The sequence below is a fragment of the Coregonus clupeaformis genome, unplaced genomic scaffold (assembly GCF_020615455.1).
Source record: "Coregonus clupeaformis isolate EN_2021a unplaced genomic scaffold, ASM2061545v1 scaf0372, whole genome shotgun sequence".
Lineage (NCBI taxonomy): Eukaryota > Metazoa > Chordata > Actinopteri > Salmoniformes > Salmonidae > Coregonus > Coregonus clupeaformis.
In genome coordinates, this window is record NW_025533827.1 from 192,501 (window position 1) to 209,056 (window position 16,556).

The following is a 16,556-nucleotide window of genomic DNA, read 5'->3' on the forward strand; positions in this document are numbered from 1 at the left end:
TGTATATGTATGTGTATATATATATATTTGTGAGAGAAAAAACACATGGGGGATTGGAAGTGATGCAGACAATTACATTGATGGAAGTTACAATCTATCTGCAATACTAAAGCTGATCTAGGGAAGGCGTGGTGGGGTTGGAAGCTGATCTAGGGAAGGCGTGGTGGGGTTGGAAGCTGATCTAGGGAAGGCGTGGTGGGGTTGGAAGCTGATCTAGGGAAGGCGTGGTGGGGTTGGAAGCTGATCTAGGGAAGGCGTGGTGGGGTTGGAAGCTGATCTAGGGAAGGCGTGGTGGGGTTGGAAGCTGATCTAGGGAAGGCGTGGTGGGGTTGGAAGCTGATCTAGGGAAGGCGTGGTGGGGTTGGAAGCTGATCTAGGGAAGGCGTGGTGGGGTTGGAAGCTGATCCAGGGAAGGCGTGGTGGGGTTGGAAGCTGATCCAGGAAGGCGTGGTGGGGTTGGAAGCTGATCTAGGGAAGGCGTGGTGGGGTTGGAAGCTGATTTAGGGAAGGCGTGGTGGGGTTGGAAGCTGATTTAGGGAAGGCGTGGTGGGGTTGGAAGCTGATTTAGGGAAGGCGTGGTGGGGTTGGAAGCTGATCTAGGGAAGGCGTGGTGGGGTTGGAAGCTGATTTAGGGAAGGCGTGGTGGGTTGGAAGCTGATCTAGGGAAGGCGTGGTGGGGTTGGAAGCTGATCTAGGGAAGGCGTGGTGGGGTTGGAAGCTGATCTAGGGAAGGCGTGGTGGGGTTGGAAGCTGATCTAGGGAAGGCGTGGTGGGGTTGGAAGCTGATCTAGGGAAGGCGTGGTGGGGTTGGAAGCTGATTTAGGGAAGGCGTGGTGGGGTTGGAAGCTGATCTAGGGAAGGCGTGGTGGGGTTGGAAGCTGATTTAGGGAAGGCGTGGTGGGGTTGGAAGCTGATTTAGGGAAGGCGTGGTGGGGTTGGAAGCTGATCTAGGGAAGGCGTGGTGGGGTTGGAAGCTGATCTAGGGAAGGCGTGGTGGGGTTGGAAGCTGATCTAGGGAAGGCGTGGTGGGGTTGGAAGCTGATCTAGGGAAGGCGTGGTGGGGTTGGAAGCTGATCCAGGGAAGGCGTGGTGGGGTTGGAAGCTGATTTAGGGAAGGCGTGGTGGGGTTGGAAGCTGATCTAGGGAAGGCGTGGTGGGGTTGGAAGCTGATCTAGGAAGGCGTGGTGGGGTTGGAAGCTGATCTAGGGAAGGCGTGGTGGGGTTGGAAGCTGATCTAGGGAAGGCGTGGTGGGGTTGGAAGCTGATCTAGGGAAGGCGTGGTGGGGTTGGAAGCTGATCTAGGGAAGGCGTGGTGGGGTTGGAAGCTGATCTAGGGAAGGCGTGGTGGGGTTGGAAGCAAATCTAGGGAAGGCGTGGTGGGGTTGGAAGCTGATCCAGGGAAGGCGTGGTGGGGTTGGAAGCTGATCTAGGGAAGGCGTGGTGGGGTTGGAAGCTGATCTAGGGAAGGCGTGGTGGGGTTGGAAGCTGATCTAGGGAAGGCGTGGTGGGGTTGGAAGCTGATCTAGGGAAGGCGTGGTGGGGTTGGAAGCTGATCTAGGGAAGGCGTGGTGGGGTTGGAAGCTGATCTAGGGAAGGCGTGGTGGGGTTGGAAGCTGATCTAGGGAAGGCGTGGTGGGGTTGGAAGCTGATCTAGGGAAGGCGTGGTGGGGTTGGAAGCTGATCTAGGGAAGGCGTGGGGGTTGGAAGCTGATCTAGGGAAGGCGTGGTGGGGTTGGAAGCTGATCTAGGGAAGGCGTGGTGGGGTTGGAAGCTGATCTAGGGAAGGCGTGGTGGGGTTGGAAGCTGATTTAGGGAAGGCGTGGTGGGGTTGGAAGCTGATCTAGGGAAGGCGTGGTGGGGTTGGAAGCTGATTTAGGGAAGGCGTGGTGGGGTTGGAAGCTGATCTAGGGAAGGCGTGGTGGGGTTGGAAGCTGATCTAGGGAAGGCGTGGTGGGGTTGGAAGCTGATCTAGGGAAGGCGTGGTGGGGTTGGAAGCTGATCTAGGGAAGGCGTGGTGGGGTTGGAAGCTGATCCAGGGAAGGCGTGGTGGGGTTGGAAGCTGATCTAGGGAAGGCGTGGTGGGGTTGGAAGCTGATTTAGGGAAGGCGTGGGGGGTTGGAAGCTGATTTAGGGAAGGCGTGGTGGGGTTGGAAGCTGATTTAGGGAAGGCGTGGTGGGGTTGGAAGCTGATCTAGGGAAGGCGTGGTGGGGTTGGAAGCTGATCTAGGGAAGGCGTGGTGGGGTTGGAAGCTGATCCAGGGAAGGTGTGGTGGGGTTGGAAGCTGATCCACCCCCTAAAAATAAAATAAATAAAACCTCCTAAATCTAAAGTGATAGTGTACGGCTAACCACGCCCCCTTGGTGTGAAACTGTCCAACCAGACTATTTCCCAGATAATGTTTTAACTTCCCTACCAAACAAAAAGGCAAATGGATCAGATGGTGTCACCTACGACAGTTTAAAGGTCACCAGGCCCCAGTCCTCCCATGCCCATCTGATGGTGTCACCTACGACAGTTTAAAGGTCACCAGGCCCCAGTCCTCCCATGCCCATCTGATGGTGTCACCTACGACAGTTTAAAGGTCACCAGGCCCCAGTCCTCCCGTGCCCATCAGATGGTGTCACCTACGACAGTTTAAAGGTCACCAGGCCCCAGTCCTCCCATGCCCTCATGCATATCTTCAATGCCTGTCTGATTAATGGACAGGTACCTGATTCATGGACTGGTGCTCTTATCCTCAGAATACCACAAAAAGACAATGTTCCATCTACATGGAGAGACTTCTACTTCTTACATTTTAGTCATTTAGCAGACGCTCTTATCCAGAGCGACTTACAGTTAGTGAGTGCATACATTATTTTTTATATTTTTCATACTGGCCCCCCGTGGGAATCGAACCCCACAACCCTGGCGTTGCAAACGCCATGCTCTACCAACTGAGCTACATCCCTGCCGGCCATTCCCTCCCCTACCCTGGACGACGCTGGGCCAATTGTGCGTCGCCCCCAGGAGGAAGGTTCCACTGGCCAGGGACACTGAGGACAACTTCCTGAACTTTAGGAGGAAGGTTTCACTGGCCAGGGACACTGAGGACAACTTCCTGGGCTTCAGGAGGAAGGTTCCACTGGCCACGGACACTGAGGACAACTTCCTGGGCTTCAGGAGGAAGGTTCCACTGGCCAGGGACACTGAGGACAACTTCCTGGGCTTCAGGAGGAAGGTTCCACTGGCCAGGGACACTGAGGACAACTTCCTGGGCTTCAGGAGGAAGGTTCCACTGGCCAGGGACACTGAGGATAACTTCCTGAACTTCAGGAGGAAGGTTCCACTGGCCAGGGACACTGAGGATAACTTCCTGGGCTTCAGGAGGAAGGTTCCACTGGCCAGGGACACTGAGGATAACTTCCTGAACTTCAGGAGGAAGGCCAATGGAAAATTTGACACTTGTGCTGCGGGCTTTGGAGTCTGGTCAGACTGGCCGGACCTCAACGACCCGTGCAACCGGACTGGAGTGGAGATCAGGTGGACACGGACTGATATGCAAACTGCGCCAGTGACTGCCTCTGATGCAGTTGTGGCAGATTGCGGTGTTGTTGTGGAGGCTTCTGTCATCCATGATGGAACATCTCATCCTACCTCCAGGACAACACTCCTTGGTATCAGACGGATGCAGCTGCTGCAACACTGTTCTGGCCTGAGTCTGCAGGGGGAAACTGGACTGGCCTGAGTCTGCAGGGAGAAACTGGACTGGCCTGAGGCTGCAGGGGGAAACTGGACTGGCCTGAGGCTGCAGGGGGAAACTGGACTGGCCTGGGGCTGCAGGGGAAACTGGACTGGCCTGAGGCTGCAGGGGAAACTGGACTGGCCTGAGGCTGCAGGGGAAACTGGACTGGCCTGAGGCTGCAGGGGAAACTGGACTGGCCTGAGGCTGCTTAAGTACCAGCCCCTCGTGGCTTGGACAGCCTTGTGTAGGTGCAAGCTGGTGGCTCTGATATTTGGCAGTCTCGGCCACGTACACAGGCTTGCAGGGCGTGGCCTCCAGATTGCGGGCCTGACAAAAAACTAGGGCAAAGAAATTGGCTAGGTGCTGCTCTGTTTCAGCTGTCGTGGGCAGCCTAGCTGTTAGGAGAAGGAGGTACTTTCTGTACCCTTGAGTGCCATGAATACAGAGACCTTTTAAATGTTTGGATCCTTTTTTTGTAAAATTGATCGGTGGATTCAAATAAAGTATTTAAAGTGTGTGTTTGTGTGTGAGAGAGAGAGAGAGAGAGAGAGAGAGAGAGAGAGAGAGAGAGAGAGAGAGAGAGAGAGAGAGAGAGAGAGAGAGAGAGAGAGAGAGAGAGAGAGAGAGAGAGAGAGAGAGAGAGAGAGAGAGAGAGAGAGAGAGAGAGAGAGAGAGAGAGAGAGAGAGAGAGAGAGAGAGAGAGAGAGAGAGAGAGAGAGAGAGAGAAAGAAGAAAGAAAGAAAGAAAGAAAGAAAGAAAGAAAGAAAGAAAGAACAGACTGACAGTGACAAGAAGAACAGAGCAATGACATTAATGATATGCACCTGAAGGTATGAGATCATTCAGAAACACACAGACACACAGCTCACTCTCTCAGCCAGGACACCCGTGATACAAGTCAGAATTCAACATCCATCCATGTCTGAGGACATAAGGAGATGACGTGGAAACCGGCCACTAGGGGCAACCGTGAGCTATGTTACCTTCAAGTAGGTTTCGGTTTTGCTAGAGCATTGTGGATGGGGATAAGCGCCTGCCTCTGATTCCAAAGGTTGCAAGTTTGAATCCAGCGATAGAAAGTTGTTTTGAGATTATTGTTTTAAGCCTATCCCAAACCCTTAACCCTTTATCTTAACCATTCGGAGTTAATGCCTAAACTTAACTTTAAACACCTTGAAATTTGACATTTGGAACAACTTTGAAATGTGTTGTTTGAGAAACATGGATGAAGGGCTAATTCTGACGCGAGACTGTGAGAGCTAGTTGCAGCGAGTGTGTGTGCGTGTGTGTGTGGTGTGTGTGGTGTGTGCGTGTGTGTGTGTGTGTGTGTGTGTGTGTCCATATGGTGGAGGGTGAGTTTTTGAGAGATAGAATGAACCAGAGTATCCAGGCCGTGGCAGAGAGAGGGAGAGAGGAAGAGGATCGATTTACCGGGAGCTTGCACGGTAGCACACACACACACACACACACCCGTCTCCCTGGCAGAGCGGTAGAACTAACCGTCAGGACGTTTCCCTCGAGGTAAATGAGAAGTGAAGGGAGTTTGGCGGGAGGCTCACGGTTTCTCTTCTGAAGAGATCGCTTTTAAATATATCAATCATATACACTCACACACGGTACATACACACTAACACACACACACACACACTCACGGTACATACACACTCTCAGACACACACACACACAGAAACACACAGCTGCCAAACTGTTAGAGAGGAAAAAGCCATTCCTGGACTTTACTGTGTAGTCAAGCTGAAACTGCTTCTGACTGACTAGAAAGTAGAGATGCGCACGTCACACGGGCATATTGCCCTCTCTCCTTCTCCATATTCTCATACTATCTTTCTCTCTCTCTCTCTCTGCCTGACAAGTGTGCAAGCCCGCAACAAGCATCTCAGTGCATTTAGACACATTTCAAAGCTTTTTACTTGGAAATATTATATAATGGCATAAGGGGGAGAGAACATACACACTGTTCCAGTTTTGCGTTTTTGACCTCTCGGCACTGGATTTTGGGGAGATCTGTGACTAATAGCGGTTATTAACGTTGCGCACAGCTGAAAACTCTACCTACCCAAAGAAACGTGACATTGTATTGCCTGGTTTTCCAGGTTTCTTTCAACGTAACCTGCGTTTTAGCCTAACTGACAAGTCAGTTGTCCAAGCGAGCGAGACAGAGAGAGGTTAATGTTTTCTCTCCCGCTCTATAAACTTGGCCGTGGCTCGTCCCCGGCGCATTCCGGGAACGCGTCGCACCGTGTATAAACGAAAGCGCACGCAGGGAGCGGAGCACGTAGAGTTCAAGCCCCACACAACGTGCCGCCTTGCTCTCTCTCTCTCTCTGTGTGTAAGCTCCTGGGACACATCAGCGCGCTGACAAGTGTTACTTAGTAGCGGGACTCACGTGCAGCCTAGCGGGGTGGTTCTATGAATCTATCACTTTTTAAAACGTGGACGGCAGCCAACGACACGTTCAACTTTTACATCAAAATCCACTCCCTCACAACCTTTTTTTTATCGCTCTCTTTCACATCACGCTGATGGGAGCTATTAAGAAGCTACTGACTGTGTCGATGGGGTCCATGAAAGTTTAATGAAGTTGTGTTTAGGAGTTTGAACACTTGAATGAAAAGCCACGTTTTTCACGCTTATGGGTTATGAGATGATATCTAGCCTACACTAGAGTGGCCAAAATAAATAATCCGTGGATAGTTTGCCAAATATTTCATTCACACAACTATTACGCACGACCGTATACACATCCACAATAGAAAAGAAAAAGAAAAAAAACGCATTTTCAAGTTTCAGTAACTTGACACTTATAGAATGCTATTTCTAGACCTTTAGTGAAAACATCCGCTAGAGTTATGAAGCTTCTCGGGGACAGCTAGGAGAGGGGAGGTTCCGCGAGGCAAGCTAAGACAGTTCTGAATCTGATACAGGGAGTTGACAGCTGCGTACAGCTCGGCTAATGGAAGTGGAGAGGGAGCCGGGCTAGGGAGGCACAGAGACCGGAGAGAAGAGGAGGAAACCGGGCTTGGGAAACACAGAGACGGTGGGGAGACAGAGAGAGACCAACTCTCACCTTAACGCCTAGCCTAAACCTAACCGTTACCTCCTAACCATGAACTCAATCTTATATAAGGACAAATAGCGACAACAACAACAAAAATCATTTTTTACGCACATGGCCATGTAGTGACTATAGGATACACATTAAATTAAATATTACATTACATTTCAAAAAATGGAAATGACTAACTGGATGTGCAACAGGTATTGTCATCCAACAGTTCTCCAACAGTAGATGGACAGAGCTATGCAGAGAGAGATAGACACCATGGGCTAGAAAGACAGAGACCCACACAAGCAGACATGGCTAGAAAGTCCCACTGACAGACAGAGACACGTGCGTAAAAAGAGACCCACAATCATCCACAGACCCACAAAACCGTCACAGACAGAAAGACAGAGAGACATATTCTTCACGGTCTTACCTGGAAGAGCCAGTGGCAGGTTTCTCCTATGATGGGGAACCCCATGGAGCCTTTAGGCATCGGCAGCTTGCAGCTCTTGTCCCGCGTCGACGTCCAGCGAAGCTGCCAGAGCTGCTGGGATACCACAAGGAGGAGGGCCATGGACACCACGCAGGCCGCTAGGGTGGCCAAGGCCGAAACCAGGTCAAAGTTATCGAATAGCATGGCGAGGAAGGGTCGGTGTCTGGATGATGGTGGTGGTGGTGGTGGAGGGGTGGTGGAAATCACTGATCTCACCACCGTGCGTTTTTTTTTTTGGGGGAGTTGGGTTATAAGGATGGAATTGGAAATGCTCTGAGAATGATCAATCAATCTATCGATGGTTATGCATAAAAAAATGACTTGATTGGTTATGAAATATAACTATAAGAATGCTAGATTTTTGTTGTTGAAATAGAGCAAATTCAGTGTGAGTGGAGTGAACAGGCCCTATGCGTAACTCGACAGGTGATGCGCTCCACTATCTCCCCCTCTCGCAGTTCCAAGGCTATCAATCAGTGTGTAAAAAAAATATATGTTACAAAGTCCTAATGAACTTTTCAAAAAACGTCACCTTCAAATGACTTTAATGAAGGAAAGCATTCAACGAGAGTGGAAACTGACGAATTAACGTTTGAAATCTCATTTTGGTTTGATTTGTAGGTCAATTGGCCTAAATAAGAAAATACGAAAACAAGGGATAACAAGGTCCGTTTGACAAGTATTTGTTCTGCTCTCAGAGCACACGTGGAAACACTGAGCGAGCCTCGGAAAGTATTCTGAAAATAAACCGGGGCTTTTCTTTTAAAAAAGTTTCAAGAAATGGAAAGTAGAGAAAAACTTCCCAGAATACCCCTCTCCCTCTCTCTCTATTCCGCAAAAAAAAAGAGCTTATTATACCTTCTTAAATCTTTCTCAAGCCTGTAAAATAAAGTATTGTTCAAGAGGCAGATGAAGAGAAAAAGAAAAAGGGAAATAAAAATGTTTAAAAAAAAGAATAATCCGTTTTGCGGTTAGTTCTTGCAGCAGAGCGCGCGGGAGCCCGATGGAGCCAGAGAGCGACCGTCAAGGAGTCTTCTGATGTTGCTTTGGGCTACCGTTAGTCGTCTCCCCTGTCTCTCTTTACCTCTTTTCCACTAGTAGCGTTCGTTCTCTCACTCACACACACTCTCTGTCGTGTCACTCTCTCTCCCCCTCTCTAACTCTCTCTTTCACATACAGGTTTCTCTGAGTGTGTGTAGTGAGTAGCGCAGGCAGCCTCTCTCAGTATGTGTTTATATAGTAACAGGCAGGCTGCGCGCCGGCAGGCAGCTAGGGTTGGACCGAGAGAGCGGCTCCCCCCAACCCCCCCAACACCACCCCACGGCACTACGAGACGGCTAGGCAAGCTAGAGACTTCCCCCCTTCCCGGCTCCCACCCCCATCCTTCTAACCCCACCACACACACCAGGCTACACACCCCAAACTCCACCCCACCAATCTTTCTCTCTCTCGCTCTCTCTCTCTCTCTCTCTCCGAGGCGGGGTGGAAAGTGAAGGAGACGAGGGGTTGGAGCGTGCGGGACCTGGCGGCCCGCCAGAGAGAGAGAGAGAGAGAGAGAGATGGGGGGAGGGGGGAGAGGAAATGGGGTTACAGTTTTGTTCAGGTCTATTTTACTCGGTTCCCGCTGCCTCTCACCTGCTCTGGCAAATGCGTGTTGGATCCATAGACTTATATTGAATCTGACATATGCGCCTATACCTGTGTGAATGGGCATATGATTATGTTTTTATTGATTCATTTATGTAGCTATACTTATATGTATTTATTTATTTATTATAAAGAGACACCTGAGCTGCCCCAAAGCGTCAGTGGTGCGGGAGGACAGACACCACGTGTTGTCTGATTTGGAACACAGCGCGTGGCGAAACTCCGACAGGATTTCTAGAAATTCCAATACTTTTCTTTCCAATATTCCCACTCAGTGATGTTCTCCGTTTCACCCACCCGGTTCCCGAAGGCGGTAATGATCCAAAGACAACCGATGGGGGCGTGCGTAACGGGACTGTTTCATTTCATGGAACTGAAGGCCAACTCGCTCCACGTGAGGATAGACTCTTCAAATGACACAGAAAGCTTATAAACAGCAAGTATGTCAAGATGTAGCCTACGTTCGTTCATTCAATTGTTGATTAATTCATTAATTTATAGGCATCGGTTTAATCATGCGCTCATATGTATAGGGGAGAAGGTAAGTTCTCCTCTCTCCCCCTCACAATGTCAAGTGCCATCTCTTATATTTGAACCAATAGCCTATAATAAACCATACGCTCAACACACACACACACGTAAAGCAGGAGTAAAGGAGACATGGTTTCAATTACGTTCGCCTTATGATGACCGTTATTATTCCGTGAATAGGTAACGGCTCGGTCCTAGCTCGAGCCCTGAGATGAGACAGGAACCGAGCACCACTGCGCGGTTCTGACGCAGCGCCTCAATGTTGACCCACATATTGCTGCCTTCCCGAGCTCTGGAGCTGCACACACACGCACACACACACACACAGAGAGAGAGAAACGCACGCACGCGCAGACACACAGACACACACAGTAAATCAGACGAAGCATAGAGAGTTGTTGAGAGAGGACGTGCTTAGCAGTCTCCTGGCTATATTCACGATAATAGACTCATATCACATGTAATATTTACATACAGACAACATTAGTTGAATACAAAATTAACCGTTTTGTGTAACCTTAGTATAGTTGTACAGTTTACACAGACACACACACACACACACCTACTGCAACCATCCCATTCATTCCAACGTCTGTCTGTCTGCGCTAAAAAGAAACGCTCTAGACAACCAGGGTCTGTCCCCCCCCTCTCTCTCTCCTTGTTACTCTATCTCCCCCCTCTCTTTCTCTCTCCGTCCTCTCATTGTTCTACTCTCCTAGCCAATCAAAACTGTGTTTACACTGAATGTAGCGAGAGGATTTCTGGGCCTTTTTCTTTTTATGATATTTTTCTAAGACCAGGAATCTCTCTTTCTGCTCTGCCTCTCTGCTATGTCATCTCTGCTTCTCTCACTCTGCTATGTCATCTCTGACCATCCGTGTCTCCGTGTCAGTGATGAAGTAGATGAGTATTACCCACGGCCCTACACTGCCGCCTAGCGGACACAACAGTCAATGCAGGTGGCTTGACGCAGACGGAGAGGCCAGTGTCTATTGCCAGGGGGTCGATGGAAGTTCAAGTGAGTGAGATCGAAAACCTAGACTACAACTTAGGCTACTTCATTTAAATCACTCTATTCAACTCTGTTGGGGTATATATTATAACATATTAGTGTGTCATATGTTTATATCAGTCTTTCTAAATCATATTCCTCCATTTTGCAGGCCTACTTTATCCAATTAAAATCAAATCAAATCAAACTTTATTTGTCACGTGCGCCGAATACAACAGGTGTTGACCTTACCGTGAAATGCTTACTTACAAGCACTTAACTCTATTCCTTGAACTGCATTGTTGATTAAGAAAATATTTACCAAATAAACTAAAGAAAATAATAATAAAAAGTAACACAATAAAATAACAATAACGAGGCTATATACAAGGGGTACCGGTACTGAGTCACTGTGCGGGTGTACAGGTTAGTCGAGGTAATATGTACATGTAGGTAGAGGTAAAGTGACTATGCATAGATAATAAACAGCGAGTAGCAGCAGTGTAAAAACAAATGGGGAGGGGGGTGTCAATGTAAATAGTCCGGGTAGCCATGATTAGCTGTTCAGCAGTCTCATGGCTTGGGGGTAGAAGCTGTTAAGAAGCCTTTTGGACCTAGACTTGGCGCTCCGGTACCGCTTGCCGTGCGGTAACAGAGAGAACCGTCTATGACCTGGGTGACTGGAGTCTTTGACAATTTTAGGCCTACCAAGATAAGACTGTCAGTCCCACTAGCTGATATGGATGTTATACAATTACTGGGTTGATACACAAACATAGCACATGGCCTCTCGAGTGGCGCAGTGGTCTAAGGCACTGCATCGTGCCACTAGAGTTCCTGGTTCGAATCCAGGCTCTGTTGTAGCCGGCCGCGACCGGGAGACCCATGGGGCGGCGCACAATTGGCCCAGCGTCGTCCAGGGTAGGGGAGGGAATGGCCGGCAGGGATGTAGCTCAGTTGGTAGAGCATGGCGTTTGCAACGCGTGGGTTCAGTTCCCACGGGGGTCCAGTATGAAAAAATTAAATAATGTATGCACTCACTAACTGTAAGTCGCTCTGGATAAGAGCGTCTGCTAAATGACTAAAAATGTAAATAGCAGATACTGTTCACACACACACTAGATAGACAAGAACACAAATCTAAGCTACAATGTCCTAGTCCTTCCCTCTATAACACAGTTAATCAGACCTATACTATAGCTTAAGTAAGAGCTCAAAACACCATAGTCCCCAAAACACCATACGTCCCCAAAACACTACACACCCCATGTCCCCAAAACACTATACACCCCATGTCCCCAAAGGAGAATTTGTTAAGTGAACTAAATCAGGTTGACATTTTTCACATTGGAGACAAGAACACACATCTTCCCTATAATATCAATTTCCTAGACTGAACCATAGACCTGCTCACCTATAAAGACTGGACTATAGACCTGCTCACCTATAAAGACCGAACCATAGACCTGCTCACCTATATAGACTGAACTATAGACCTGCTCACCTATATAGACTGAACTATAGACCTGCTCACCTATAAAGACCGAACCATAGACCTGCTCACCTATAGACTGAACTATAGACCTGCTCACCTATAGACTGAACTATAGACCTGCTCACCTATAGACTGAACTATAGACCTGCTCACCTATAGACTGAACTATAGACCTGCTCACCTATAGACTGAACTATAGACCTGCTCACCTATAGACTGAACTATAGACCTGCTCACCTATAGACTGAACTATAGACCTGCTCACCTATAGACTGAACCATAGACCTGCTCACCTATAGACTGAACTATAGACCTGCTCACCTATAAAGACCGAACCATAGACCTGCTCACCTATAGACTGAACTATAGACCTGCTCACCTATAGACTGAACCATAGACCTGCTCACCTATATAGACTGAACTATAGACCTGCTCACCTATAAACCTCTTCAGTATATCTTGAGTAAAGCTTACTCAATAGCAAAACGCAAACAGCTTAAAAGACACAATACACACCATGTCCGCAAGAGACGGAACAATGTTTTAAAGGTGAAACTCAATCACTCATTCAAACACTACGCCTGAATTAAACCCTTCACCTATAATACACTTCACTATAGCTTGAGTATAGCTTACTCAATACCTTAGTATAGCTTACTCAATACCTTAGTATAGCTTACCCAATACCTTAGTATAGCTTACTCAATACCTTAGTATAGCTTACCCAATACCTTAGTATAGCTTACTCAATACCTTAGTATAGCTTACCCAATACCTTAGTATAGCTTACCCAATACCTTAGTATATCTTACTCAATACCTTAGTATATCTTACTCAATACCTTAGTATATCTTACTCAATACCTTAGTATATCTTACCCAATACCTTAGTATATCTTACTCAATACCTTAGTATATCTTACCCAATACCTTAGTATATCTTACTCAATACCTTAGTATATCTTACCCAATACCTTAGTATATCTTACCCAATACCTTAGTATATCTTACTCAATACCTTAGTATATCTTACCCAATACCTTAGTATAGCTTACTCAATACCTTAGTATAGCTTACCCAATACCTTAGTATATCTTACTCAATACCTTAGTATATCTTACTCAATACCTTAGTATATCTTACTCAATACCTTAGTATATCTTACCCAATACCTTAGTATATCTTACCCAATACCTTAGTATATCTTACTCAATACCTTAGTATATCTTACCCAATACCTTAGTATATCTTACTCAATACCTTAGTATATCTTACCCAATACCTTAGTATATCTTACCCAATACCTTAGTATATCTTACTCAATACCTTAGTATATCTTACCCAATACCTTAGTATATCTTACTCAATACCTTAGTATATCTTACCCAATACCTTAGTATATCTTACCCAATACCTTAGTATATCTTACTCAATACCTTAGTATATCTTACCCAATACCTTAGTATATCTTACTCAATACCTTAGTATATCTTACCCAATACCTTAGTATATCTTACCCAATACCTTAGTATATCTTACTCAATACCTTAGTATATCTTACCCAATACCTTAGTATATCTTACTCAATACCTTAGTATATCTTACCCAATACCTTAGTATAGCTTACTCAATACCTTAGTATAGCTTACCCAATACCTTAGTATATCTTACTCAATACCTTAGTATATCTTACTCAATACCTTAGTATATCTTACTCAATACCTTAGTATATCTTACCCAATACCTTAGTATATCTTACAAACCTTAGTATTAATACTAGTATATCTTACTCAATACCTTAGTATATCTTACCCAATACCTTAGTATATCTTACTCAATACCTTAGTATATCTTACCCAATACCTTAGTATATCTTACCCAATACCTTAGTATATCTTACTCAATACCTTAGTATATCTTACCCAATACCTTAGTATATCTTACTCAATACCTTAGTATATCTTACCCAATACCTTAGTATATCTTACCCAATACCTTAGTATATCTTACTCAATACCTTAGTATATCTTACCCAATACCTTAGTATATCTTACTCAATACCTTAGTATATCTTACCCAATACCTTAGTATATCTTACCCAATACCTTAGTATATCTTACTCAATACCTTAGTATATCTTACCCAATACCTTAGTATATCTTACCCAATACCTTAGTATATCTTACTCAATACCTTAGTATATCTTACCCAATACCTTAGTATATCTTACCCAATACCTTAGTATATCTTACTCAATACCTTAGTATATCTTACCCAATACCTTAGTATATCTTACTCAATACCTTAGTATATCTTACCCAATACCTTAGTATATCTTACCCAATACCTTAGTATATCTTACCCAATACCTTAGTATATCTTACTCAATACCTTAGTATATCTTACCCAATACCTTAGTATATCTTACCCAATACCTTAGTATATCTTACTCAATACCTTAGTATATCTTACCCAATACCTTAGTATATCTTACCCAATACCTTAGTATATCTTACTCAATACCTTAGTATATCTTACCCAATACCTTAGTATATCTTACTCAATACCTTAGTATATCTTACCCAATACCTTAGTATATCTTACCCAATACCTTAGTATATCTTACCCAATACCTTAGTATATCTTACCCAATACCTTAGTATATCTTACCCAATACCTTAGTATATCTTACTCAATACCTTAGTATATCTTACCCAATACCTTAGTATATCTTACTCAATACCTTAGTATATCTTACCCAATACCTTAGTATATCTTACCCAATACCTTAGTATATCTTACTCAATACCTTAGTATATCTTACTCAATACCTTAGTATATCTTACTCAATACCTTAGTATATCTTACCCAATACCTTAGTATATCTTACTCAATACCTTAGTATATCTTACTCAATACCTTAGTATATCTTACTCAATACCTTAGTATATCTTACTCAATACCTTAGTATATCTTACTCAATACCTTAGTATATCTTACCCAATACCTTAGTATATCTTACCCAATACCTTAGTATATCTTACCCAATACCTTAGTATATCTTACTCAATACCTTAGTATATCTTACCCAATACGTTAGTATATCTTACCCAATACCTTAGTATATCTTACCCAATACCTTAGTATATCTTACTCAATACCTTAGTATATCTTACCCAATACCTTAGTATATCTTACTCAATACCTTAGTATATCTTACCCAATACCTTAGTATATCTTACCCAATACCTTAGTATATCTTACCCAATACCTTAGTATATCTTACCCAATACCTTAGTATATCTTACCCAATACCTTAGTATATCTTACTCAATACCTTAGTATATCTTACCCAATACCTTAGTATATCTTACCCAATACCTTAGTATATCTTACCCAATACCTTAGTATATCTTACCCAATACCTTAGTATATCTTACTCAATACCTTAGTATATCTTACCCAATACCTTAGTATATCTTACCCAATACCTTAGTATATCTTACCCAATACCTTAGTATATCTTACCCAATACCTTAGTATATCTTACCCAATACCTTAGTATATCTTACTCAATACCTTAGTATATCTTACTCAATACCTTAGTATATCTTACTCAATACCTTAGTATATCTTACTCAATACCTTAGTATATCTTACCCAATACCTTAGTATATCTTACCCAATACCTTAGTATATCTTACCCAATACCTTAGTATATCTTACCCAATACCTTAGTATATCTTACCCAATACCTTAGTATATCTTACCCAATACCTTAGTATATCTTACCCAATACCTTAGTATATCTTACCCAATACCTTAGTATATCTTACCCAATACCTTAGTATATCTTACCCAATACCTTAGTATATCTTACTTAATACCAAAACATATACATCTTAAAACACAATCCACCCCATCATGTCTGCATCCCTAAAGGCAATCTATTCCAACAAGGTCTCACGGTTTTACCAATTTGACTTCAGATTCTGACGTTTATCCACATTTCTCCAAATGTAACATTTAGAATTTGCTCCAAATGTCAAATTCCGAAGTTTAATATATATATATATATATTTTTTACTATTTGTATTAGTATGTTTTTCACAGTTACAGTGTAAACAGTGATTGAAATATATTGCACATGTGATTTTATAGGTCGGAATGTCTATGCCCATACAATAATATTAAATACTTAAATAATATGGGGCGGCAGGTAGCTTAGTGGTTAAGAGCGTTGTGCCAGTAACCGAAAGGTCGCTGGTTCTAATCCCCGAGCCGACTAGGTGAAAAATCTGTCGATGTGCCCTTGAGCAAGGCACTTAACCCTAATTGCTCCTGTAAGTCGCTCTGGATAAGAGCGTCTGCTAAATGACTAAAAATGTCAAATGTAAATACTTTTATAACAAAACACGAAAAACAACAACAAAGTAAAACTAAAAATTAAACAATTATTTTAAAAGTTAATAATTAAAAACACTCACAAAGGCAGATCAATTAAATACAAAACTAGTAGTCAGGCAGTTTACTGTGGAGGGAAACTGCAGTTTTTTTTCTACGTAGATAAAGAAAGGCTGGTAGAATTTGTCAGAAGAAGAAGTTTTATCT

The 16,556-nt window shown here is 44.5% G+C and overlaps 1 protein-coding gene across 1 annotated transcript in view; it reads right to left on the minus strand.

Moving 5' to 3' along the window:
- Positions 1-7,517, minus strand: part of LOC121559240 (cytochrome P450 26B1) — a 30,524-nt gene extending 23,007 nt beyond the window's left edge. Inside the window, exon 1 of the mRNA XM_045215122.1 lies at positions 7,223-7,517. Within this exon, the coding sequence (XP_045071057.1) occupies positions 7,223-7,426 (204 nt within the window). The 5' untranslated portion in view covers positions 7,427-7,517. The remainder of the gene's footprint in view (positions 1-7,222) is intronic.
- Positions 7,518-16,556: the final 9,039 nt, after the last annotated feature.